The sequence below is a fragment of the Pteronotus mesoamericanus genome, unplaced genomic scaffold, assembly GCF_021234165.1.
Source record: "Pteronotus mesoamericanus isolate MK-2021 breed Mesoamerican mustached bat unplaced genomic scaffold, CSHL_Meso_final contig_94, whole genome shotgun sequence".
In the NCBI taxonomy this organism is placed as follows: domain Eukaryota; kingdom Metazoa; phylum Chordata; class Mammalia; order Chiroptera; family Mormoopidae; genus Pteronotus; species Pteronotus mesoamericanus.
In genome coordinates, this window is record NW_026555285.1 from 44825552 (window position 1) to 44852820 (window position 27269).

At 37.2% G+C, this 27269-nt stretch overlaps 1 protein-coding gene across 1 annotated transcript in view; it reads right to left on the reverse strand.

The window, feature by feature from the left end:
- Nucleotides 1-27269, reverse strand: part of UGGT2 (UDP-glucose glycoprotein glucosyltransferase 2) — a 126135-nt gene that overhangs the window by 47106 nt on the left and 51760 nt on the right. Inside the window, exons 13-23 of the mRNA XM_054586483.1 lie at nt 26936-27055; nt 25959-26044; nt 25282-25417; nt 20930-21061; nt 18356-18520; nt 17886-18009; nt 17690-17788; nt 15637-15731; nt 10844-11050; nt 8877-9008; nt 3393-3514 (exon numbers count right to left, since the gene is read on the reverse strand). Of these exons, the coding sequence (XP_054442458.1) occupies nt 3393-3514; nt 8877-9008; nt 10844-11050; nt 15637-15731; nt 17690-17788; nt 17886-18009; nt 18356-18520; nt 20930-21061; nt 25282-25417; nt 25959-26044; nt 26936-27055 (1418 nt within the window). The remainder of the gene's footprint in view (nt 1-3392; nt 3515-8876; nt 9009-10843; nt 11051-15636; nt 15732-17689; nt 17789-17885; nt 18010-18355; nt 18521-20929; nt 21062-25281; nt 25418-25958; nt 26045-26935; nt 27056-27269) is intronic.

Sequence of the window (27269 nt, forward strand, 5' to 3'; positions counted from 1 at the left end):
CAATCATATGACAAATAATTGGACAATCTGGACTAAATGGATAAACTCCTAGCAATATACAATCTTCTAAACTAAAATCAGGAAGAATCAGAGAATCTAAATAGATTACACCTAGTGAAATTGAAGCAGTAAAAAAACAAACAAACAAACAAAACTCCCAACAAATAAAAGCCCTGGACCAGAGGGCTTCATGGGTGAATTTTACTAAACATTCCAAGAAAAACTAACTTCTCAAATGATTCTAAAAAATTCAAGAGAAGGGAAGACTCCCAAGCTCATTTTACAAGGACAGCATTTTCCTAATTCCAAAACCAGGTAAAGACACTACACAGAAAGAAAAATATATTCCAAAATCCCTGATGAAAATAGATGCTAAAATCCTCAACAAAATATTAGCAAACTGAATACAGCAATACATCAAAAAAATCATACACCATGATCAAATGGAATTTATTCTGGGGTTCAGGGTTGGTATAATATTTGTGAATCAATAATCTTGATAGATCACATAAACAAAATGAAAGATAAAAACCCTATGTTCATATCAATAGATGCAGAAAAAGCATTTGACAGAATTCAGCATCCGTTCATGATAAAAACTCTCAGCTAAGTGGGAATGGGGGGGAACATATCTACACATAATAAAGGTCATAAATGACAATCCCACTACCAGCCATCATACTCAACATGCATAAACTATAAGAGTTTCCCTTAAGATCAGGAACAAGGCAGGGGTGTCCACTTTCAACTCTCTCATACGACGCTGTACTGGAAGTCCTAGTCACAGCAATCATCAAGAAGAAATAAAAGGCATCTAAACTGGAAAGGAAGAAGCAAAACTGTCATCATTTGCAGATCACATGATATTGTATATAGAGAACCTTAAAAGTTTCACCAAGAACTGATAAATGAATTCAGTTAAAGTAGCAGGATACAAAATTAACATCCAAAAATCAGCTGCATTTTTATATGCCAATAATGAACTATCATAAAGGGAAATTAAGAAAAACAATCCCATTCACAATTGCTTCAAAAAGAATAAAATACCTAGGAATACATTTAACCAAGGATATAAAAGATCTGTACTTGGAGAATTACATGACACTGAAGAAAGAAACTGAAAAAGATATGAATAAGTGGAAGCATATACCGTGTTCATGGATAGGAAGAATTAACATCATTTAAAATGTCCATACTATCTAAAGCAATCTATAGATTCAACACAATTCTTGAACTAGAACAAATGTTCCACAAAAGACCCTGAATACCAACAGTGATCTTGATAAAGAAAAACAAAGTTGGGTGAATCATGCTACCTAATATCAAACTATACTCTAAGACTGTAGTAATCAAAACTGCTTGGTACTGGCATAAAAATAGACACATACAGCAATGGAGCAGAATGGAGTGCCCAGAAGTAAACCCAGACCTTTATAGTCAACTAATATTTGACAGAAGCAGCAAAAAACATACAGTGAAGATAGTCTATTCAATAAATGGTGTTGCAAAAATTGTACAAATACATTCAGAAAAATGAAACTAAACCACCTTCTTATGCCACACACAAGAATAAATTCAAAATTGATTAAAGACTTAATGTTAGACTTCAAAACCATAAAAATCATAGATAGAAACATCGAAAGTAAAATCTCAGTCATTGTTTGCAGCAATAGTTTTTCTGATATATCCCCCCAGGCAAGCGAAACAAAAGAAAAAATAAACAAATTGTGCACATGAAACTAAAAAGATATTGCACAGCAAAGGAAACCATCAACCAAATGAAAAGACAACCCACTGAATGGGAGAACATATTCACCAGTTCATCTGATAAGGGGTTAATATCTAAAATTTATAAAGAACTTATAAAACTGAACACCAAAAGAAATGCCCCCCCCCCCGCCGAAACGAAATAAAAAAATGGGCAAAGGTCCTGAATAGACACTTCTCCAAAGAGGACATACGGATGGCCAACACACATATGAAAAGATGTTCAACATCACTAACAATCATAGAAATACAGATTAAAACCACAATGAGATATCACCTCACACCTGTGAGAGTAACTACCATCAATAAATCCACAAACAAGTGCAGGCAAGGATGTGGAGAAAGGGGAACCCTTTTGCACTGTTGGTGGGAATGCAGACTGGTGCAGCCACTGTGGAATTACCTCAAAAAATTAAAAATGGAACTGCCATATGACCCAGCAATTCCACTTCTGGAAATTTATCCAAAGTAACCCAAAACACCCATTTGAAAGACTACATGCATCCTTACATTCATTGCTGTATTATTAACAACAGCCAAGAGCTGGAAGCAACCCAAGTGCCCATCAGTAGATGAGTGGATAAAACAGTTATGGTACATTTACACAATAGGATACTACTTGGCCATAAAAAAGAAGGAAATCTAACCTTTTGCAACAGCATGGAAAGACCTTGAGAAAATTATACTAGGTGAACTAAGCCAGTCAGAGAAGGACAATAGCATATGATTTCACTTACATGTGTAATCTAAAGAACAAACTGAACTAATAAGCAAAAAAACACACACACTCATAGGTAGAGAGCAGGCTGACAGCTCTGGGGGTAAAGGGATCAAGCAAAAAAAGAAAAGAACTCATGGGAATGGACAACAGCGTGGTGACTGCCGGGGGGGCGGTGGGCGGAGGGTATGGGGGATAAGGGGGGGGAGTACAATAAAAGAACAAAAAGTAAGTTAAAAATTTTAAAAAGGTGTAAGATTTCATGAAAAAATTAAAGCTTTGCTGACAAACCCTTAAAAAAACACCAAATAAGTGTGTCTGTCTATCTACATATTCACGTATATACTTATATATAAATTATTTACTGTATATATCAGCTATATATCTATACCTTATTTATATTATAAATATATATGTATATTTGTATAGCTACATATAAATAACATATATGTAGTATTTAATAAATGGGATAAAGTTTCTACGGAAGTAGGCAGCAGATAGAATCTTCAGTACAATAGTATCCCAAATGGGATAATAGTATCTCTAAAGTCAAGGCATCCAACACGATAAACACTGGAAATGCATATTTACACATAAAGCAAAAGTAAAAACACGAATACGGGAATCATGCACACACGGTAAATGGTTACCACTTGAGAAGGGAGGAGACTGGGATGGGTGGGGGAAACAGAACCAGTAAGATCCAAGGTAAATGAAACAAAATATTAACATCTACAGTTTGCTGATAATGAGTAAATGCATGCCTTTTATTATTTATGTTTTCTATTTGTCTTTTGTTATATCTTAGCTTGTGCACATATCTGATATATTTTCTAATCTTACAAAAAAGTGAGATGGAAAATACCAAACTCCGAAATGAATTGCTCTTATGATTTTAAATACTTACTCCTTTGAGTTGATTGCCATATTTTCAACAATGTCTTTAATTTTCTCTGAATTAGTAAATGTTATCCTTTCCAACAAGGAGAAATCTTCTGCACAGAAATTTTCATCTAAAGGTCCTAAGAACTTAAAATAAAAGCAATTATTGTATATCTTCTAAGAAGATATCTGTTATTTCATGACATAGTGTCTAATGAAATAGGTATTTCTTCAAGCAAAAATCAATTAGAAACTAAACAGATGGTGGCTATTAATCCCACCGTCTACTAAATCCACTGGGATAAAAAGGAGAAAAAATATTTTCTCCATATCACAAATAACATTTTTAAAAAGATTTCATTTTATTTATTTTTATAGAGAGGGGGAGGGAGGGAGAAAGGGAGGGAGAAATACATCGGTGTGCGGTTGCCTTTCATACGCTCCCCACTGGGGACCTGGCCTGAAACCCAGACGTGTGCCCCGAATGGGAATCAAATCAGCGACCCTTCGATTTGCAGGATGGGACTCAACCCACTGAGCCACACCAGCCAGAGACTTGTCAAATAACATTTTCATAAATACCAAAATCAAAGCAACTAAAAGGAGAAAATTACTTCCATTTGAAAGTTTTACTTTGAAACATGCTTTGAAAACCTTAGACTTTAATCTCAAGTAAATGATGAAGGTGATTGCCTATATTTCATAAATCTTTTATTTTCAATTTTATTTTCTATTCATCTATAAACTGTAGTCCAAAGGAGGTAGCCATGAATATGTAAGAAAGACATAAAAAAGCTAAAACCGTGGAACGAATCACATAATTACTTAATATCAGCCAACCTTTATCTAACTGATGTTGTACACGTTGCATAAAAGGTGTGGAGCTCGACAAGGTCACGTAGATTAGCTTCAAACCGGCAAGTACAGAGGGGACACTGTCAAATTGCCACACACCTAACCTGTCAGCATGGCTACTCCACCACAGCTACGACCAACCCTCCTACCAGGAGCTGGTCCATGCAATCATCACACTATTATGAACACAGGGCTTGATGGATCTAGAAGGTGGGCCTGAGACAGTCATGCACTACAGTTGTGCCAAATGACAACCAGAAAATTCATCAGGCAGAACGTTATTTTTTCTTAGTAAAAAGACCAGAATGAAATAGTTGCAGATTTTCTCACTTCCTCTTCACCTGCTTTTTCAGCTAATGTTTTAAAATTAATGAATGTAGTTCTTGAATCCTTATTTGCTCATATCATAGGTAATATCACGTTTCACCTTAAACATAACACATGACTCTTAAAAATAAACAAATGGGCACTACAAAACTAAAAGTTCACATATAAACATTTCATCGCCTTAAGATTTGATATCATTTTTAAGGTAACTTTGACAACACTTTCAATGCTATCTTTTTGGTACTATGAATAGGAGAGGCCTGGAAAAGAGCTGGTATTTTATCTATAGTATCTCCAGTAACTCAAGCAGTTCTACTAATAGCTCAGAATAAAGAAATAAGACCTCAAATTATTTTCTTAAGGAATTAACAAAATGGCTAATTTTACAGATTAAATTCATCAGAGAACTGACTGTGTTTCACCTCTGTATGTGAAGCATCAAAGAGCTGGGAGAAACCTGATTTTTCCGTGTTCTTGTATTTAAAGTTGAATATGATATTTGTGAAACAAAGTAACGTAAGCACTGTGAAATCACATCATGTCCACAGTGGAAAAAAGGAGCATTAAACTTGAAAATCATATATTGGCACAGTAAAACCTATCTGGTGCTTAATCTCCTTTACATTTCAGAAATGAGATTTTTCAGTTATACGAAATAACTGCTGTAACAGAAATGCATTATCTTCTTTGACAGCTTATTAAAATTCTAGAAAACTCTGTGACGAGTGTTCATCCACACACTGAGCTAAAAGTCTCTCTCCACTCACGGACGTTTGATCAACTGGCCTTGATTTTCTACTGACGTCCATCAAGTGTAACGCACATCAATCCACAAATGTACCCACTGTATCCCATGACAGTCTTCAAATATTTAAAGAGAAAACAGGAGTTAATATTTACTGAAAATTTACTACATGTCTAGGCCTGTTCTATGTGCTTTATATATAAAAAGTGTATTTAATCTGATAACTCTATAAATCACATGACTAACATTCCCATTGTAAAAATGATGAAACCCAGTCCCATAGAGGTGACATGATTAATGGTGCCACCGGATTTTCAATCCAGATGTGTCTCGCTTAAGGAAAAAAAGGCCTCCCTTGTTTCCCTGCTTTCTACTACCCACCTCTTTCAGCAACTTGTAAATATGTAGCATGATAAAAATTGATTTATTATAATTATAGCAACAGCATTATTTGGGGTTTTAGTTGATATTAAAATACAAATTTTTAACTCTTCAGCATGAAGAAAGTATCAGCATTGGTTGCCAGGTGAGAGGGGTTGGGGGGCTGGGTGACAAAGGTGAGAGACTAATGAGTCCAAATCGGCAGTGACGCGACAGTCACGGCCCGTAGAGCAGAGCACGGGGAGTCCTGTCAGCGACATCACCATGCGCAGTGTCGCGCACGTGCTAGGCTGATCGTGGAGGTCACCTCCTAAGTTACATAAACATCTACCCACTACGGTGTGCACCTGACACTAATATAACATTCACTGTCAACTCGAATTGAAAAATAAGAATATTAAAATTTTTTAAAAAGTATCATTGGTCCCCAGTTTTGATCATTCATAATTTTACCTTTGAATACATTCCAATTGCAATGTACACATTTGGACGGGTTCGGAGTGAAGATTGACCCTAAAATGTCAGAATTCCCTCAGCAGTAAGCTGCCTGACTCCCGGAGAGAACCACCCGCCGGAACTGCTGTGAGGGCTGTGCTTGTGGCACGGGACAGGGCCACACGCCAAGTATTACATTACAGGTCACAAGCCACTGAACTTATTTTCAGACATATTACACTTTTCTACTCAAATCACAGTTGTACAAGTAAGAGAATAATCAAAATTCCAATTTTCTATTCATCAACACAAAAGATCAACATAATTTGATGTAAAACTATCTCCAGCCCCAACCTCTCCCCTGACTTCAGGGTGTTTGCTCAACTGCCAACTCAACAAGCCTACCGGGAGGCCCAGAAGTGAACACGGAGCTCTTAACATGTCCAGAACTGAGTTCTCTACCCTTCTGTTTCCACCCCTCCGGAGCCCTGCTCCTCCTGTGGTGCCTTCCTCACCTGAATACACAGCAACTCCATTCAACTAGTTACGGGGTTCCACACCCCACGTTCCGTCTGTCGGCATTTCCTGTTCACTCTTCTTCCCAGATACATCACACATCCACTTTTCACTCCCTGCACGGCCGCCATGCTGGGGCACGCCGCCACCACCTCTCCCCTGGACTGCTGCAGCTCTCCTGCCGGGCTTCCTGGCCCCTGCAGTCTGTGCTCACCGGGTCCCACCAGCAGAGGCCCACATTAAACACAGGTCAGGTCCTGCCGACCCCGGTCCAGAACGATGAACTTCGCAACTCATTCATCAGGGTAAAAGCAGGAATCCTTAAACTGCCTATAAGGCCACACCAGTCTGGTCCCCAGCAACCTCTGAGCTCCTCTCCTGACTACTCTCAATGGACCTGCTAAAACACGCAGCCATGATCTCTTCAAGGCCTCTGTACTCACTGTTACCTCTGCCTAGAACATCCCACGTCCAGACATGGCTTCTTTCCTCACCTCCTTTGGTTCTCTGTCCAAATGATACTTTATCAGTAAGGAAGCTATTTGTTATCTGTCTCTGTCTACCAAAATGCAAACACCACAAAAACATGTTTGTTCACTACTGTACTCTCAGAGCCTAGAAAAACGTTCGGTTCACAGCAGGTGAGAAATTAATATCTGAATACTTTTTCAATTTCAAAAAAGGAGAAGAAAACATAGTTCTATGAGAAATAAGTTGAACTATGACTAATTTCTTATCACTAATATTGATAATGGTACAATATGAAATAAATGAAACAATGACAAAGAAAACATAGGATAACTATTCTGTAATGTATAATAAAAAAGAAAGGTACTAGATATAGCAGGAATAATTATTTTCCTCTTTATTTCTTAAAATAACTGACAAAACCAAAGGTAGCCATATAATTTAATACTGTTCTAAAAAACCATACTTCCTCTCAAAGTAATTGTTAGAAAAAGCAATGTCATTTCTTGGCTTCCAAATAACTCAGTATCAAAATTCACTAATACAACGTGGGGCAAAAGAAGGTTTACAGTTGTGAGTACATGAAACACAGTTTATTCTTATATTATTTATTTATTGTATTATTTTTGATACAAACAACTGTAAATCTACTTTTGCCCCATCCTGTACTTTATATTATGGTAATAATAAATAGCAACCACTGTCACCAAACTGTAAAATAGCACTGTACACAGTTGAGCCTGAGTCTAGCTGCCTTTCGGAGTTAATGCAATTAGCTCAAAAACCATTATAATGTAGCAGATATATTTTATCTGTGGAAGCCTGGGGAAATGAGTCTCCCACTCTTCCTAATCCCATTCTTTACGGATTCAGATAAGAAAGAATAAATAAGCATAATTTTGAGGGAATAGTGATATGGGAATAAAACAAGTGAACAGAGCTCATAAAAATTTAGAAAACAAAGAAAACAAGTGAATTAGCGCTCTGATGATGATTTAGGAATATATAATTTAATAGTTCAAGCAGAGGAGTGCCAAAGCACTGTGTTAGTTTATTTCTTAATAAATCTAAGCACCAGATTCAATTTTTAAAAACTTAAGTCCTCAGCAATAAAACCAGACTATCATTCAAAAATATATTAATAAGCAGTTATTATCCACTAATTTTGTGTCTATAAAGATGCTCCAATCAGAAAAATGTTTGTGATATACTAAGAGAAAGAAATGTGATATAAAGTTATATACATATATAATTACAATGATGTATTTAAGAAAACCAGAAATAACTCTGTAGGGTTCAAAGTTAAAATAATAAACTTTTAATAAAATTTATTACAATGGTGGGGGTGACTTTTCCTATAGATTTTTAAAGGCTATATTAATAAATACCACTTTATATTGCAATACAAAAAAAGTATCGTACTGTTATTAAACTGTAGACAAAGCTACAAGAGGAATAAGGAGTCACAATGTACTCTCTACACCCGCTATGACAGCGCTTCTCAATCACAATGTAGCAGTGTGTACTAAGTTGGTTACTCTAATACTTCCATTCGGACAAAATAAGAGTTGCTTCCACGAGAACATTCTTCCTTACCCACATTCAATGTTCTCATCCACGGCGGGAGGGACGAACAGGTACTGTGCCCTAAGCAAACCTCTCAGCGTGCATTTTCCTTATGCTAAGCCTAGTCTGATGTGAGGTGTGTTGCGACAGAAAAATGTTTGTGACCTTGTATCACAGTGTCAATGAGGACAGTGAGCAGATGTTTTTCCTACTTACTTTCCCATTGCTGACAATACCCATTTCTCCAGGACGCAAGTTAAGTACATCTCGACAGAACAACTGGTGAGTTCGAAAAATATTCACTCCAACAGTATTATATTTTTTCTCAAAAGAATTCTTATCCATCCCCTAAAGCATGAAAACAATGAAATAAATAAAACAGTGAGTCTATTAAATTATTTTCTTAATAAAGTCCACTTTAATACGTTAGTATAAAATTTAAATTATACTAAATTATGATTAAAAAAAGTACTATTTTTTTCTGAACCCACACTTTTAAAAAAAGGGATCTTTGCCAAGTCAGTTACAACATCTCTACATCTTTTTATAAGTAGATATAGAACAGTTTGCTATTTATTCCACGAGAAGGCCAGGTGCTCCCTCCCCCCGAGGAATGCACCTTCCGCGCGCGGCCAGGGCACGCCACCCCGTCCTGGTCGTCCGCCCTCTCCCGCCCCCGCGCAGGCTGCTCAGGTCCCTCTGCAGGACTGCTGTTTTCCTGTGTTCTCTACATTTTAGGATGTTCCAGGGCTTAGCTTTCAGCCTCTCTGTTTTCCACCCCACCCTTACTTCTGAGATTTCTCCTCCGTTTTCTTTGCTTGAAACTACACATAATGTTGATGATACTCAAATTGACAAAAAAAACCAAAAACAAACCCTTCATTGACTCCTACACTCATTTACTCAATTGTGACTCAACATCTCCATTTGAATGTCCAACAGGCATGTCCAACTAAACATGTGCAAAACTTAGTTCTCGATCCCTCTATGTCCAAATTTTCTCTTCATCTAGATTTCCCCATCTCAAAACAAAACAAAACAAAACAAAAACACCCCAAAACAACAACAACAAAAAATGACCATTCGGTCTGGCTGTTCAAGCCAAAATCCTAGCCCAGTATCTTCACATGTCACATACGATTGATCAACTAATCCTATTGACAATAACACAATATTAATTATCAACCATTTTACTGTCACAACTACTATCTAGTCCAAGACACCATTATTTCTTGCCCAGAGTATTACCATAGTATTCTGATGGTTCATCCTATTTCCATTCTTGTCTACCTACTATCACATCTTCACGCTGTATCCAGAGTCACCTTTTTAAAGATTATTCACTTCTTCAGGATTCCTCAAAGACTTGCCATTATACTCACAACAAATTTCAATTCCTTACCATGGCCTACAAGTGCTTGAACTACCTGGGGCTGTGTTTCTGACCTCATACACTAGTGCTCTCCCTCTCTCTCTCTGTTGGTCACAAGATCTGCTGCCTACACCTTGAGCCTGGCAACTGTCTCTGTGTCAGGCCTTTAGACTTGCTACGTTCCTGAGCCTGGTACGTTCTTCTCACAGACTTCCCATGGCTTGATTTCTCATTTCATTCAGAGCACCGACCAAATGTAGGCTCTTCAGAAATGCCTTCCTGACCACTCCAGCTAAAAGGGCCTCTCAAACTCTCCACCCTCTTAGGTTTCGGTATTTTTCCAAAACAACTCACTTTGTCCCTCCCAGTACCACGTAAGCTCTGCCTGTTCACTGCGTATCTTGTCTGGCAAACAATAAACACTTTTTGAACGGATCAGAGAAACTTTTCTTCCAGAAGATCATCTTCTATCTTTGAATTTGCCCTCACACTGGACTCCTTCAGTGAAATACCTGAGGATTATTTATACAACCCTTTAACTCCCAACCCTGAAGGACATATCCTCACTAGAAAGACAGCAGCTTGAAGGATCATGAAGTAATTGAAATACATGAAATCTGATTTGTTAAATGCCACTATGCAAAATCCTATCGTTTAACATTTATCTTTCCCTATTTGAAGGAGTATTTATTATCCCCAAATGATTATACTTATTAACTGATGTTTTTCAGTAACATATCCCTAAGCACATTGACTTATACTTTCGAAATATTCAATACATACCGATCATTTCAAACAAACAGCTACTGACCTCAGTGAGGAATGCTTTAATTTTATCTCCAGAGTAAACAGCTGCAGCAGTTTCTTCTCTTGCCAGTTTCCTGAGAAAGTTTCTCAAAAAGCTGTTTTTCTGTGTGAGAAAAGCTGCCAAAATTCCTCTGGAAATAGCTGTGCTCTCTTCATTTATTTTTGATGTAGGATTATAAATAACACCCAACCGACTATGAAAACTTGTTTTCTGCAAAACACATTTATAGGTGAAAAAGATCCGTATCTTACATACCTTTTTATAGTTGAACTTTTTTCTTTCCAATCAAGTTTATACTTTACCATACTGCATCTTTTACTGTCAAAGGCTATGTTGACTACTAAATGTGACCTAGCACTGAGATAGCCTAAAAACAATCATTTTAGTAACCCCAACTGCTTCACCTCTTTGCATAACGAGTACTTTATAATGCAACACTGTTTAACCTCTTCTTGTATATGTTGTCTGTGAACTAACAAAATACAAAACAAAAACATAGAGCGTATTAACAAATTAATCCACTGAACTATCACCCAGGTGAGGAAATAGGTCACCGTCAAAGATGGCTCTCACTCCTGCCGATGGCTCCAGCCCCCCTTTTCTAAAACCACCACTGTCCTGTAATTTGTGCTAATAACATCCTTGCTTTTCTTTATAATAATTTACCACCTAGGCTTGCATCGCTACACATTTCTTCTATTTTGAACTTCATATAAATGTAATCATAGAGTCTGCATTCTTTTGTATTTTTTTCCTACTCCACGTAATGGTTGTAATTCATCCATGTTGTTTTGTACAGGTGTAGTTGCTTATTTTTTTTTGGTGCTGCACAGAATTCCATAGTATGATTCTACCCTCTTTTATCCACTGCACCGGTGCTAGACATCTGAATTTTTTGTTTGGTGCTCTATAAACAGAATGTGCGTATCTGCAACTTCAGAAGACACTGCAGTTGTTCAGAACAGTGGGCTAGTTTTCACTCCCAGCACCACACGAGAGTGCTGCTACCCCACTGACTTTTATTTTAAATCATTCTGGCCAACAGGTAAGGTTCATTCATTTTCCCTCATCCCTAATGATATTAAACATCCTTTAACATGTTCATTGCTTCATTACTGATTTGCCTATTTGATTTCTGCCATTATTTTTTTGGAGATAATTACCTGTTTTTTTTTTTACTGACTCACATGAGATTGAGTTCTAAGACTTGAGTGTTCTGTTACATGTATGCAGGTAACTTCTGCCATTCTGTGGTCTGCCTTTTTAGTCTCTTGATGGTGTCTTCTGACAAAAAATAGTCCTTAATTTTAATGTAGTTCAGTTTATTGGTATTTTAAGCTCAGGGCTACTGGGTTTTGTGTTGTTTTTAGAAATCTCCCCTACTATAAAGCCATCAAGTGTAACAGATGCGGGGGTCTGTTTCTGGGTCCTCTATCTTTTTCCTTTGCTCTATTTTTCTATTCTAAGAAATTGTCTTCAATTTTATAGCTTTATAAAAGACCTGCATATCCAACAGAGCAATTACTCTGCTTTCCTCTTAAGAGTAATTTAGCTACTCTTGTTGCTTTGAATCACTATATAAATTTGAGAATAAACCTGACAATTTCCATAATAAAGTGCTGAGATTCATATTGGAGCTTCTCTGAAGTCTTGGGAGAATTAATGTCTTTAGAATATTGAGTATTTCCATTCATAATTATGGTCTCTCTCTCCACTCATGTAGAACTTCTGAATTTTTCTCTCAATATTTTGTAAGTCTTAAACTTATTTTGTTACATTTATTCCTAATACTTGAAAATTTTGATACTGTTTTAAGTGATATCTTCGGAACTGGGCGGAGAGAGGCAAAGGGGAAAAAATTGGGACAACTGTAAGAGCATATCAATAAAATAGATGTAAAAATGCATTTCTTGTTTGTTGCCACTTTTAAAACTAATTTTTATATACCAACCTATTTATTCAGCAACCTAGTTAAACTAAAGAATTCTAATAATTTATGTCAACTTACATGTACTTTCTATATAAACAATTTAAAAACATGACAATTTAAATTTTTCCTTCACAGTTTTTGTCTGATCTGTTCACTAGTTTAGGAAGATTGGCCTACAGTTTTCCATTCTTTATAATGCCTTTTTACACATTTTTGTGTTTTTGAAGTAATGCTGATCTTATAAAATAAGTTGGGATGTATTGCTTATTTGTCTATTCTCTGGAAAAAAATTTGTGCTAGACTGGTACTTGGTATAGCTTGGTACTAGTAAGATCACATGGGTCTGGAGTTTCCTATTTTGAACTTTTTTCCAACCAGAGATTTAATTCCGTCAGTAACTAAAGACATCTTCCTGCCACTGCTGCGCCCACAGGATTCTGAGTGACACCCCCTCTTTCAGTCATGCCGCCGGCTGTTCGGGCTGCCTCTCCATTTTTTTGAACAGTTTTACCAGGTGTTTTATTCATTCTATTAATCTTTTTAAAGAACCAACTTTTGGCTCTGTTGGAACTTTACTATATGTCTTCTCTTTCATTACTTTTTGTTGTTAATTTTACCTTTTCCTTTACTTTCTTTGATAGATGTTTAAGTAGCTGTTTTTAAGATCTGTGTTTAGGGAACTGATTTTACAACCTTTCTTTTTTCACAGATTTAGTTTTAACTGTCAAGTTTAAATGTTATTCAAATTTTCATTCATTTCAAAAATATTTCCAAATGTGTAGTTTTGTACCAACAGGTTACACAAAAACATTTCTTAATTTTCAAATATGCATAGATGCTCTAGTTTTTTGCTATTGATTTCTAACTTAATTACACTGTAGTCAGAGAATATACTTTGTATGATTTTTGATCCTTGAAAATTTTATGAGAATTGCTTTATAGCCCAGCATCTACAAATGTTTTATAAATGTTACATTTTCCAAGAACGCACACTATGCATTTTGCACTTTTCTATCATGGTCCATTATATCAAGTTTGACGATCTTGTTTTTCGAATCTATAAATCCCTACTCACTGTTTTGTGTCCTTGTCCTACTTGTTACTGAGAGGGGTATGTTAAAGTTTCAAACTATGAGTCGTGGTTTTTTTCTGTTTCTCTTTGAAGTTTTGTCACGTTCTGCTTTATACACTTTGAGCATATCCTCTGAGGTGACTCAGGATGCTGCAAATGCTCTTCTGCAGGAGAAACAACGTAGAAAACCCAGAGGCGCCCGGCTGCTGCTGCGACGGCCTGCAGGCCACGCCGCCTGGGGACAGCGAGCGCGCTGAGAGCCCGGGCTGGGCTTTCTAACTGCCGTTCCCCACTGAGAGGGGCTAGAGGTCTTTGGGCAGGTGGCAGACCACAGACCCGAGACAGAGGGAATATCAGGTGGGCAAGAGACATCTTTCTTGTCAGGAGGCAAGAAGGTGCTCAGAAAAAGCACACAGAAGCCAGCCTGAAGGGTTCACCAGCCAAGACGGGGCACTGTAAGCATTTAAAGAATAAGCCATGTCACTGATACAAGACTCTAAAAAAAGAAAAATCCATGAGCCAAACGATAACTGAAAATAAAAGACAAAAAAATTTGTATTCTCCATCCACAGAGGTGACTTCTACACTCTCTCTCTTCTCTAAAAATTAGTTAACTAAATATAAAAATAAACAATTTTATCTGGAATTTTAGGAATAACTTTATCTATTATCCTCGGCTGATAAGGGAAAAACTTCTAATTTCAGAAGACGACCAGTTAATAAATAAAGAATAACATCTCTTTTGCAACCAAAAGTGTCTGACTTAGGCAGGCCTCATCAGCAGACCCTAAAAGCATCAGGTAAAAGACGTGGGCAACTGGATGTTCACATGGCATCGTAAGATTCCTGGGAGTTTAACTCCTGTTTGAAAAAGGAAACAAAACCGCACACATTTATGAAGTAGAGATTTGGCCATCACCACTTCGTGCTTTAATTGTACAGCAACTATCAGTGGATTTCTCAAAAAGAAGGGACTGGCCAGAAGTATTCCAAGCGACGAAAAGCAAGGGCCTACACCCCAGATCACGCCATCCAGCAAAGCTATCGTTTAGAATGGAAGGGCAGACAAGGCAAAGCTAAAGGAGTTCATCACCGCCAAGCCGCTATATAGACTGTCTAATATGATAAATTCTCCTAGTAAGTGTTACTATGTTTCATTTTAAATGTATTCCTTACTCTTAATGGGGTAGCAGGGTTCCCAGCGGGGCCCCAGGGACCCCCACTCCGGGTGCTCACACCGTGCCGTTCCTTCCCATACTGAACAGAAGTGATGTGTGTAACAAACAGGATAGGGTGGGCGCGCACCGTGTGCGACTCCTATGATCATAGGAGACACTGTGGTTTGTGGCTTCCGTCTGTAAGTCTTCATCACTCATTCTGGGGAAAGCCCGCTGCCATTTTGTGAGGACACTTAAGCAACACTAAAAAGAGGTCAATGTGGCGTTAGCACGGGGCAGTCCATCACAGCCAACGAGGGACTGAGGCCGCCTGCCAGCAGCCGCGCAAGCGAGGCCCCGCCGAGCTAGTGCTCCGGCTCCGGCCAAGCCCCTGGATGAGCGCGGCCCGGATCCCGGCCGCGTCCTCCTGGGGAACCCCGGGCCACGGCCGCTCAGCTGAGTCACTCCTGACTCTCGACCCCGGCAACCGAGAGAATAAGTGGTTACCGCCTTACACCACCAAGTTATAGGGTAATCTGCTATACAGCAGTAAATTCACACTTTGCTAATACGAAACAATGTCATGAAATATTTTGTTCTGTTTCTTAGGTGCTTGTACCTGGGCAGACCTACTCACCATGTGCTTTAATGCATTCGAAAGCAGTTTTCTCCCAGATGGTCTGTCAAAATCAGCCACAATCCAGAGAGTAACTGCAGAAATTACACCGTCATCTGAAAGTTTCAGATCGCTTAATTAAACTAATTCTTTTTAAAATCACACTCAAAACAGAGGACATATCCAGTTAACAAAATATAAAAAAAAATAATCTTTCTGAAAATAAGCAAATGTTATTAAAAATACACACACAGTGACATACTAATAAAAACGCCAGAAACGAAATCCCTGAGAGAAGCTCTATACAAAGTCAGACCCCAAACAGCGGGGACAGCCCCTCAGGGAGGCGCGTGTGGGCTACTCCCATGAGCGGGGATAAGCGTGGAGTTACGCTTATCACGGCTCCCGGGCTGGCACGCAAAGCTGCCTTCTAGCTGCATTTGTTAAAAAAAAAAAAAATTTAAAAACTGATATTTATACCCCCATCTATCTGACCCAAATACAATAAAGCTTATTAGTAGAGACTAAAACCTGCGATACTTTATTAGCTGTGTTTCATTTAATGAAAAATGCCTCTATTGACTTGGTCTAAGTCATCTCATGCCATTGACATCAGTACCATTCTTTTTCTGAAAAATTTGAAAATTTGGATGCCACAGAAAGAAACAATTTTTAATTCTGACATCACAGTTAAATGCGTTTATTTTGTTCAGCCTTAGCATATAACATCTGAAATAATACTTCTCTGGTCATCATTAAAACCTATAGAAAAATCATTCTTTTAGATCACATGACTCACTTAAAACCATTATAAAAAATTTGCTCTACCAAATAGCACATTCTTCTCAAAGATTAAAGGGTTCTGATGCCTTCTTAATGTGAGCCCTTTTACCATAACAGGTAGTAAACTGAAAAATATTTCAAAAGTACTAAGTAAATTTCTTGCAATTTTTTCTTTCTTTCCACACTTACACAGTGCAAATGAGAGAAACTTAGGTGTTTCTCAGTTAATAAAGTATTCCTTTAAACTGCAGGAGGCTTACCAAAGGCTATTAATTACAGACTAATTTATTCTGATGCCCAAGTAATTTCTGAAATACAACCTGGAATCTGATAAGTGCTTATCCTGTCTTTTATTCCCTATTTCTGTCTCCTTATCCCTTCACTTTTATATATTCAAGACCTTAACCTGCCCCAAAATGGACCTTTTCTTTTACATTTTATTATTTGTTGGACTTTGTGTACAAAGATCACTTTCTGAATAGAAAATCATGATTCGGTGAGAAAGTAATTCTGGGACCATCCGGCCCAGAGTCGGATTCACGCCACCGCATTCCCCAAAACTGGTCGTGCGGCATCCCCGATGGGAGAACGTGCCCCTTCCCACACAGCGCCTCCCATCTTTAGCTCACGCTCACTGTTTGAGCAGTACGGCTGTATATACTGAGTCAGCCTCCTTTTACAGATTGGCTCTTGTTTTCTTCTTACAGCTAAGCAGGACAAACGAAACAAAGCACACCCAAAAACCAAACTCTAATTATCTTTATCTAGCTGAATAAATTACTGTATCCTAAAAAAGTCTGTGGCCCACTTCAGAATTCCCAATCTAGGCTAAACTCTCATTTCAGATATGTTCCTGTTTTAAAGGTCCTCTTCCTTCGGTGTGACCCCCAACCTAAGCAAAGCATCCACATGTTTAATGAGAGTTCAGAACTATTCTCCCCAGATCTGGGAGTTACATTTTTATTCATGCATCATAAGGTATCAGTGTTCAGAGCCTTGAAGGAGCTTTATCACCTTCAGAAAAGGGGACAATGGTATAGCTTGCTTTAAAAAAAAAGGCAAGGAACCGAAAGACGAATCCCCAGCCCTGCACTCACAATTAGTCAGCACAGAGGGCGCTGTTCCCTCAGCGCAGCCCTCGCAACCTAACGAACTCCGAGCCCTTCAATGGCAACCCGGGTCTCCCATCAAATAGCAACACATAAAAATGTACTGGGCAAACACCTGACTAAAATGACAAGTTTTTACTATGTTAGGAACAAATTCAGGAAAATAAAATACGCTTATTTACCTTCTTGGGTTAAATAAGACATGTTCTCTGCAATTACAGCACTCTTATCTTGTGAATCCAAGAAAGAGAAAGTAGAGAAATCTTCAACATCTGCAGTTACTGAAAATTTTCATATTAAATAATAAATAATGAGTTAATTTAAAATTCAACAATTCAATAAGCCTTTGTAGAAAAGTATATGAGAGAATTATTTTACCTGAGGTAGATATTAAATTAAGGTATTGCCATTCAGTGTACAAAATCAAATGATTTATACGGGATACAACATTATTCCTATCCATAAGGAAATCAACTGCATTTGTTCGATCATTTAATGTGCCCTAAAATAACAAAATATTTAGTTAATATAGGTGATTTATTTGCATATGTTTTAAAGTTATGCAGAAATTATTTAAAGACTACTTAATCTAAAATAAATCAATAAATAATATGTAATTTAGGATTCTCATAATAAATTTTCATTTAATACTTTGAGTTTTCTTTCCAATTAAACAACTTTAGATGTACTTATGCAGAGAAAGATTAACTCTTTAAAAATTCACTACTGAAAATGATTAGGATATAAATTTTTACAAAATTAACTTTTGCTATTAAAAGTTTTCTTAATACAAAAAAATCATTTATAAATACCATTTATCATGTATTTTCTCACACAGGCTTACCTACCATAAAAACTTCCCTTTGTAAATATATGGTCATATCCATCATCTTTTGGAGAAGAGCTGCCTCTAGTTCTTGAATATCCTGCTGCGCATGTTTAAAGGGCTCACCATTATAAAGAGCTTGAGGCAAAGGACCCAGGCCGGTCATCTTGTAAAAGCTTGCTCCTGCCTATTCAGTTAAAAAATGTCAGAGTTAAACAGAATATGGTTGTCTGAAAAAGAAATACCGAAGAAAAAGAAGGGACACTGGACATTTTTATATGCCAGAGGAAAAAATGGTAATTTTGCTATTATATCCATCCTTCCCAAATGTTATTTAAAGGAAAATAATGTATCTAAGTGGAGCCAGAGTCAGGGACCTTTCTGCTCAGGGTCAGATGACATGTATTTCAGGTTTTGGGAGCTGTGAGGTTTGTGTCACAGCTACTCAGTGCTGACGTTCTAGCGCACAAGCGGAGAAACACAACATGTGTGCAGGGGAGCAAGGCCACACTCCCCCGAAACTCCGAAAACAGGCAGAGGGAGGGCGAGGTGTGGCCCAAGGGCTGCAGTTTGCTGACCCTTGACTTAGGTACATGCTTTCTGAAAAATATCATTCACCAGGATCAGAGATTCATTTATCCCTGTATTCATTTAATAAGCATTTATTGAATTTGTGCCACCAGCGTCCAGCTAGACCACTTAGCAGCACGGAGTAAAGAAATCATGTCTATTAAAAAAAAGAAAGAAAGAAAGAAAGAAACATGAAAACATAATGTGCATGTATGGGTAACTTCCAGGACTCCTGTAATGAACCACTAAATGCGCTGATATTAAAACCCAAATGGTGCGACCTTCTGCTCGCATCCTGTGCAAAACAGATCCCTAGGATAAAACGTTACGTGTTCCTGTTCCATGGGCTTACACAGTTGTTACAGAAAACTTTTGTTCCTTCCCCTCCATGATTCAGAATAATTGAAGAGTACTTACAAAAAAAAAATTTTCTTTCTCAATTCTCCTTAATGCCATAACTTCATTAAAAGAGATGCCTCTATATAACTTGGCCCTAAAAGAAAGCTCCTGTTGGTTGCTTTTTAGGTTTGTTTAATCATATGAAAATATAGTAATGGGGGGAAAAAAAATCAATGAAATCTTTCTCATTTCAGAAATAACTATTTGGAAAACTCCTCTTATATAACAAAAACAAAACAAACCGTCGTTGCGGCCACACGGGCTTTTCAATCGCAGTGAGATGGCTGTCCTTTGGGCTCCCGGCTTTATCTCCTTTGCTATGCAGCCTGCTCAGATTTGACGTGTGGGCCACTCTTTGGGCCTTTTATGCTAATGTTATACCCAATCTATGAAACTTCAACCTGAGAGCATTTTACCCAATTACCTTCCTTCACTCACACTCTTGGTTATTTTGGACTTACTTTAAAACTGAGATTGATACCCCTGAAATTTATGGTAAGCAATTTAAGCATTATAGCAATTCCTTTATATGGTTTTACTCTATCCCCTTCTCTGTCTCCAGAACAGCAATTTCTAAAATGTCATTGGCCTCTGGAAGCTCCACTCCAATCACACAACCCGCTCACTCTCAGGCGGCCTCCTCATTAACTCATTCACCAGGTGCTCGCCGACCACACACCACGTTCGCTCACCGGCCCCCAGGCGGGCAGCATCCAACGAGGTATGTGATTCTGGCTCCCATGGAGCTCACCGTGTAGTGAGACGTCAGGTACTGAGCAATTAATTACGGGGAGCATTACGCAGGAGGAGGAGGAGGAGGAGTATTTTAGCACGTAATGGAGCAACTTAATCTCATTTCAAGGGTTTAAAAACATCTCCCTGAAGTTATCCCCACAAGTGTTACTTTTTCCCTAATGTAGTATTAAAGCCGAGAGCTAATGTAGAATAAGAGGGAGGGAACGTCTACAAACAGGGAGAAAAACAAGTATGTGAAGTCCCTTTGATGGGAACAAGGTGACCCATTCAAAACCTTGAAATAATGCCAGTGTGGTCGGAGCACAAAAGGCAAGAAAAACCACAGGAAATGAGATTTGAGAATCATAAATAGGGGACAAATTTGGTAAAAAGCTTTACAGTGCTAATAAGTCTGAGTTTTACCATTACTATTGAGAGATATTACATACAAGAGTGTCAGGTTCAGACTTTTTTTAAAGAAACTTGTAAAACACAAGAACCCACGTAGAAATCTTGGGATCCACGAGCATTAGAAATACAACGCCAATGATGCTGCGTTTTCCCAAGTTGGATTCATGTCCTAGCATTTATCTAAAAGGCCAGCTGTCCATTTCTTCGTAAGAAAGTACAAGTTACATCCTTGGAAATTCTATGCTCAAGCTTTCTACCTTGTAAGTCCTGAGAATCACCTCTTTTTTTTGTACTTTTCAAAAAGACAATTGTGTGAATGTAAATACTGTATACAACAGTGTCATTCAAGGGTCTAAAATTTCCCTGCTTTTTGAGGGACTAAAATCCAAATCATGAGTAAATTATATTAAGATAATTTATTCATAAGATTATAATAAAAGGGTCTTGGGTCATATTTTTGAAAATTTGCATTCCAAATTACCTTTCTTTTATCATCGTATCTAGAATGAATTCCCAAAATATCCAAAATATTAGCATAAGGAAATTCATTTTGGAGAACACTCTTCACATTGTCCACAGTGAGTATATTTTGATTGTTCACGTTTTGGTACATCTGAGGAAATAAAGATATTATAATTGATTTTCATCTTACATCATCAGTTATTTTCTTTCCTTTAGCATGCAAGTAAATTTATAAATTAAGTATATTTTACATTGTACATATGAATACATCACCCCCACACACATATAGATAAGTTAATCATTTTAACTATACAATATATCATCTTCTAATGAAAATGGTTTTGTGAAATTCTATAGCTTTCAAATATAGCATAACAAATTGGTTATATTCTATTTTAATCACTGATTAAAGATAAAATAAAGGCTACCTTATTTAAAAAGATATGTATAAAGCATTTAAATGACTCTTTCGGAAATACTTCATTTTCGTTTCTGATTTTCTTCAGTAAATACCATGACTAGGTTTTCTCTGAATCTCCATCCTCCCCCGAGCCTCAAACATTCTAAATGTACTTCTGTAATGTAAGCTGTTACTCCTTTATTATTATTTTTCTGTTTCATGCCTCCCTTCATTATAGATCCTCTCTACTATGACCCAGGCACTGTTCCAGGCATGGGGACAAAGGGCAGCTTTGCATCAAGAGAGAAGGCAGATCTCAGCTGACATTGAGACCTTCGGGGAAATACATAATACAACACACAGATGATGTGCGAGTATTGTATAATTGTACTTGAAACCTATATACTTTCATTAACCAATGTCACCTCAATAAATTCAATAAATATTTTTTATAAAAAGACATTCTGGGGAAAGAAACTTCCAAGCAGAAGAAACTAGTAAGTACAAACACCATTAGGTAGCATTTTGATATAATCAATTAAGAATGTTCTTTTTAGTCCCAATTCACTTAAATCAATATTGCGAGAGAGAATCCTTACATTATGGTTGACAGAATCCCCATGTTATTCCTCATAATGAGAAATTAGCATTCTTATTTGTTTTCCTTTTATCACTGTTAACTTTGTAACCTATTCCTTTAGGAAGCACAAGTTTGTAATTAGATCACAATTTAGTTTTATGAGCTTCTCAATATACGGGTGTTTACTCCTCATGTCAAAGCAGAACATAAGATTCTAATAACTAAAAAAAAGTGAAAAGTTCAGGCTTCGCAGTAAAACATAATTAGGCATTAAAATGAGATTACTGAATGAAACAAAAATTATATATGGAAAGTCTTTGAGATTAGTCATTTTACTAATGAGTTATTTTAATATATTATTCTTAAGGTAGCCAGAATGTCTTGCATAAGCTACTTAGATACATAAAAATTCAATCTTTTTATATTTTTAAAATGTTAACAACTGTTAGGTCACCTGGTAAGCAAAAGTGAACGGACAGAACGAGGCATAAATAATAAAACGGAGAATCCCCGTGAACAGCCTGCGGGATGCAGGACACCTGGTCCAGCACATCTCCCCTCGCCGCCCCACCTCCCCCTGCTCCCCGATGTGAGAGCATCATCGAGTGTGTTTCCCTCTCCCTTCCTTTTTAAGTATCAGAGTTTTAACCTGGATGCATTCCCATTCACTATAATATTTAGCTTTGTTTGTTTTTGAACTTTAAAGTTTATGGTAATATGTTAGCCTTCCATGTCATTATGCTTACACAGACGTGCTGTTGCATATCATTTTCCATTCCGTGAACAAACCAAACTTGACCCATCTGTTTTACTGCTGAGATATGCCTGTATGCACGTGTGCACACACACTACCCTGCGTGTTGTTTTGTGGATTCTGCTAATGTTAGCCTTGCATGGCACAGGTACAAGAGCTTCCCTTGGCAGGGGGCGGAGTGTGTAAAGAGTATGCAAATTTAACTTCAAATTCTGAAGTGCTCCCAGATGGTTTTCAGCACGGCTGCGCCAAGCAGACCTTTCAGGCAGCACAGCAGGGCAAAGGCATCCCTGCTGCTCTCTGCGCTCAGTGCGAATCGCCAGCTTCCCTAACCGCTGCCAAACTGCAGGGTATAAAATAGCATCGCAGGGAAGTCTTCCTTTCATTTTTCTTACTTCTGAAATGACTGTCTTGCTTGCTTCCCAGTAGTTGCAGTAAATATTTACTTACCTCTTCAATTTCAATAAATTTTAATTTACCATTAATGTATCCTCTTGTATTTTAAAAAATCTCTTTTATGCATTTCTTCTCTGGGGTTTTCTTCTTTTTGACTTGTAGGAAATCTTTATATCATGAGATATATATCTTTTATTGATTATATGTATTGCAAAATACTTCTTTTGCTTGGAACTTATTTCCTCTAACTTCCTTATTATATCTTTTAATGGTCATTGGTTTTCACTTGCATATAGCTAAATTTATTAATATTTTCCTTCAGACTCATGACTTTTTACGTCTATCCAGGAAAACTCTTGCCTTCCTTTGGGTCCTAATTTTTTTCTAAAAGTTTTAATGCTTTGTTTTTCACACTAAACTTTTAAGCTAATTGAAATGATTTTTATGAAAGATGTGAGATCTTACGTCTGCATCGTTATAGCCGATTGTCCCGCCACCGGCTGCCGGAAGTCCATTCTGACTCACTGTAACCCCACTCTGTACTGCTCAGTTTTGGAGGCCCCATGTGTTTCTGACTTCGGTCTCTGTATCTTCCCCTTGAACCAATACCCCCGCACTGTCTTACTATAACTTTACAGACCTTATTATCTGGTATGGCCAGACACAGGGCTTTATTCTTCCCCTACAGATACACAGCAATTATAGGTCTTTACTCCTCCCTATAAATTATATTTATTTTTCTATTTTATCTGAATTTTTATTTTAGTTTTACTGAGTATAACAGACAGATAACATAGTACTATATTTAAAGTGTGCAACATGATGATTTGATAAAATCCTGTGAAAGGACTCTCAACATCAAGTTGACTAACACAGCCGTCGGCTTACTCGTCTTTCTTTTTCGGTAAGAACACTTAGACCCTCCTCTTCGTACACTTCGAACGTGTAATACAGTGTTATCACCCTGGGCACCGTGCTGCCCATCAGATCTGCAGAGCGTACACCTCATAACTGACAAGTTGGTACCTTTTGACCAACATCTCTTATCCTTTGGCAACCACTTTTCTACTCTATTTCCATGAGTTCGGCTTTTTTAGATTGCACAGGTAAGTGATATTATACAGTATTTATCGTTAAATTTGTCATACATTTCACTTGGCATAATGTTCTCGGGTTCACCCATGTTGTTGCAAATGGTAGGATTTCCTTAAAGCTGAATAATATCCTTGGGGGGGCGGTGTGTGGGTGTGTGTGTGTGTGTACACTTTCTAAATGCATTCATCTGCTGATGGACACTAAGGTGGTTTCCATACATTGGCTATTGTAAATAATGCTGCAATGAACAGGAGTGTACTAATCTCTTTGAGATACTGAATTTGTATCCTTTGTATACACACCCACAGGCGGGATCGTATTACAGAACAAAGTATATCCCAGGTCACTGCAGTGTAGGTAGTTTCTGTACCGCAGGATCATGAATTAGCGAGGGAGGGAGTAGTTTTTCAGGGAGCTACAGAAAGAGGGAAGAAAACCGACAGTGCTTTGGTAATTTCCTTCTTGGTTTGGAGAGGAACCAATCCTGTTTACAAAAACCATTGACACTGACTAAAGACCAATGAATTTAAAAATGAACAGAAGTTATTTTTTTAAGCTATAACCTGACTTTCTTAATAATTTTTAAATACATTTATATTTTTTCATGATGGGTTATAATTGTTTCAAAACCTCAACTATGAAGTAATCTTCCTGTCTCTTCTTCCTTAATCAGGCTCTTTTTCTCCACAATTTCTTTGTCAGACTCAGTTTCAAAATTACCATTTCCATACCAACTTACTGTCATAAAGTGATCTCCTCCTTCTTAGAAATTCTCTAGAAAACATCTTTATATTTTATCATTGAGAATATTTTACTTTTTTCTATTCATGGTTTTACTCAAGCTTTGTTCAAGATTTCTTCCCCGACTCATCATTTTCTCTAAACTAATATATACAACTTAAATTCCTTTATTGGCTGGTAAACCTAAGTGAGTTCATATATTTTGGTAGAGCCCCAGAGGCATAATTTTTAAATTGGGGATAACAGTATGCCCCCCAGTTGGGAGTTTCAAGAATCGAATCCGTCATCTGTATTAATCCCCATCATCATTTTTATAAACTTTGACACATTAATGTTATAATGATAATTCTAGTAACGCAGGAAACCCACTGTATATTCTAAGCCATGCCGGGCATGGAAACTCACGTGAGCAATGGAAACAAACGCTTGGGACACGTCGTGCTCCTCTGCAACGTAGTTGAAAGCCCGCCAAAGGGCAACCCCAGCATCGCCTGTCCCATCCATTTCATCATCTGTATTGACAATGAACACAAAGCCAATTCTGGAGAAAGAAGGCGAATAAGGAGTGTCACTATTACTTCTTGAACCACAATAAACCATGATTTTAAAACATCATTAGACTACAACATCTAAATGGAGAGAATGTGTTAGTAAATGAGGAAAGGGAAATGTCATTTTTTAAAAAGGTTTGATTTGTAATGCGTATTCACCAAAATCTCCATCTCTGCTAAATTCCTCCAAAATGTACCCTCTCTGGTGGTGACAGTATCAAATGACTGTTTTTGTGGGGGGAAGAGACAAGTGCACTCTTAACACAACCCCAGGGAAATGGATCCATCTCTAAGTTCCCAAAGTGATCAGATTATTCTCTCCGGAAGCTAGAGTTTTAACAAGATTATGAAGCAACTTTGATTAACAGAGTCTATAATGCTACATGAGACTTCAAAACACACAGCTATGTTGTATCAGGCACCAGAGAGAAACTATTGCTTTGAATACCGCATTAATACTCAGTAATACAACATGAACATCACTGGATTTCCTTCAGTTGACAGTTTGTTATAAATTAACAATTACCATACCTGACAGGAATTTTATGATAATATAAAAGTTCGGCAAGTTTTATAAAATCCAAGGTATATTCTTGAGCAGGATCAATAAACAGAACCTAAAAGAAAGTAGATAGTCTGTAATCATTATTTTGTTTTAACACTTTAGAGTTCTTATGACATTCAAGTTTAGTCTAATTTCTATAGCTAAAAGTATAAAACTCAAGGTTTATAAAAAAATTTCTAGCAAGTCTCCAGAGTTTTGAAGACAAGCAACACATGGCAATACTGCGCCTCGGTCTGTTAGTTTTGCTGAATGATGTTAATGAAGGATTTCTAAAAGCTGCACATCCAAATACAACAACATACAGAATTTAATAACATTACTCATTTTCTTTTTGAAGCACACCATAATTATTTTTTACAAAAGTGAAATATCTTGTTCTAAATGTTCATTGGATTTTCTGTGGTAAGTTTTTTAAAAAAGGAAATAGTAATAGAATTTTGACTCCCCCCACCCCAAAAAAAAGCATTAATGTAAACTGATCATTCTAGGTTGATGCAGGAAATAAGATATTTACTTTCCACGGTGGGGAAAAAAAGCCCTAGGTGTTTTTCCATAATTTAAAGATCTATAAGGTTGTTTATGCTGTACTAATGAATTTATATAGTAAGATGATAAAATGGTATTCATGTATTTTCCATGAAATGTATGAAATCTTTATCATTAGTTTTTTATAATATCGAAGAAAGAAAATGTAAAAGTAGCCCATCAGCTTAATACTGGTATTATTAAAGTACATGAAGGCTACGTAACAAGAAGCAGATCATGGGACATTGCTGGGTTTTGCTACCTATTTGACCATGCCATCCAAGCTTGTTGCATTGGGCAAATATTTCCTTATGACTCAGATGCCTATTTACCAAGAGAAAGGGTAATCCAAAAGGAATGCTGATATCTTTATTAAAAATGGATGCAAAATGTCAAAATATGAAAACATGAAACTCACCAAATTATGAAGATTCCGCCTTATGGAAGGTATTTTTCCAGAGAATACTGGTTTCACAAGTTCCTGGTAACTTGCAGGCCATGCAGCGTACAAGCCATCATTTTCTAAGTCATTAATCCACTAGAAAAGAATACAGAAACTTGTTAAAGCTACATTAATGCTCAAATCATTTCCAAAGGCAGATTCCATTCTACCAAAGGACAAGTGGAAATGCACACAGAATTTTCTATATTAGACTGATTAAATATAGGAAGTCGGCTGAATCGTCTTCAATTAAAGAACACACCATACGCCAGTTTTGAATTACCATGGCCTTTTGCATGAAGCCTTCCCC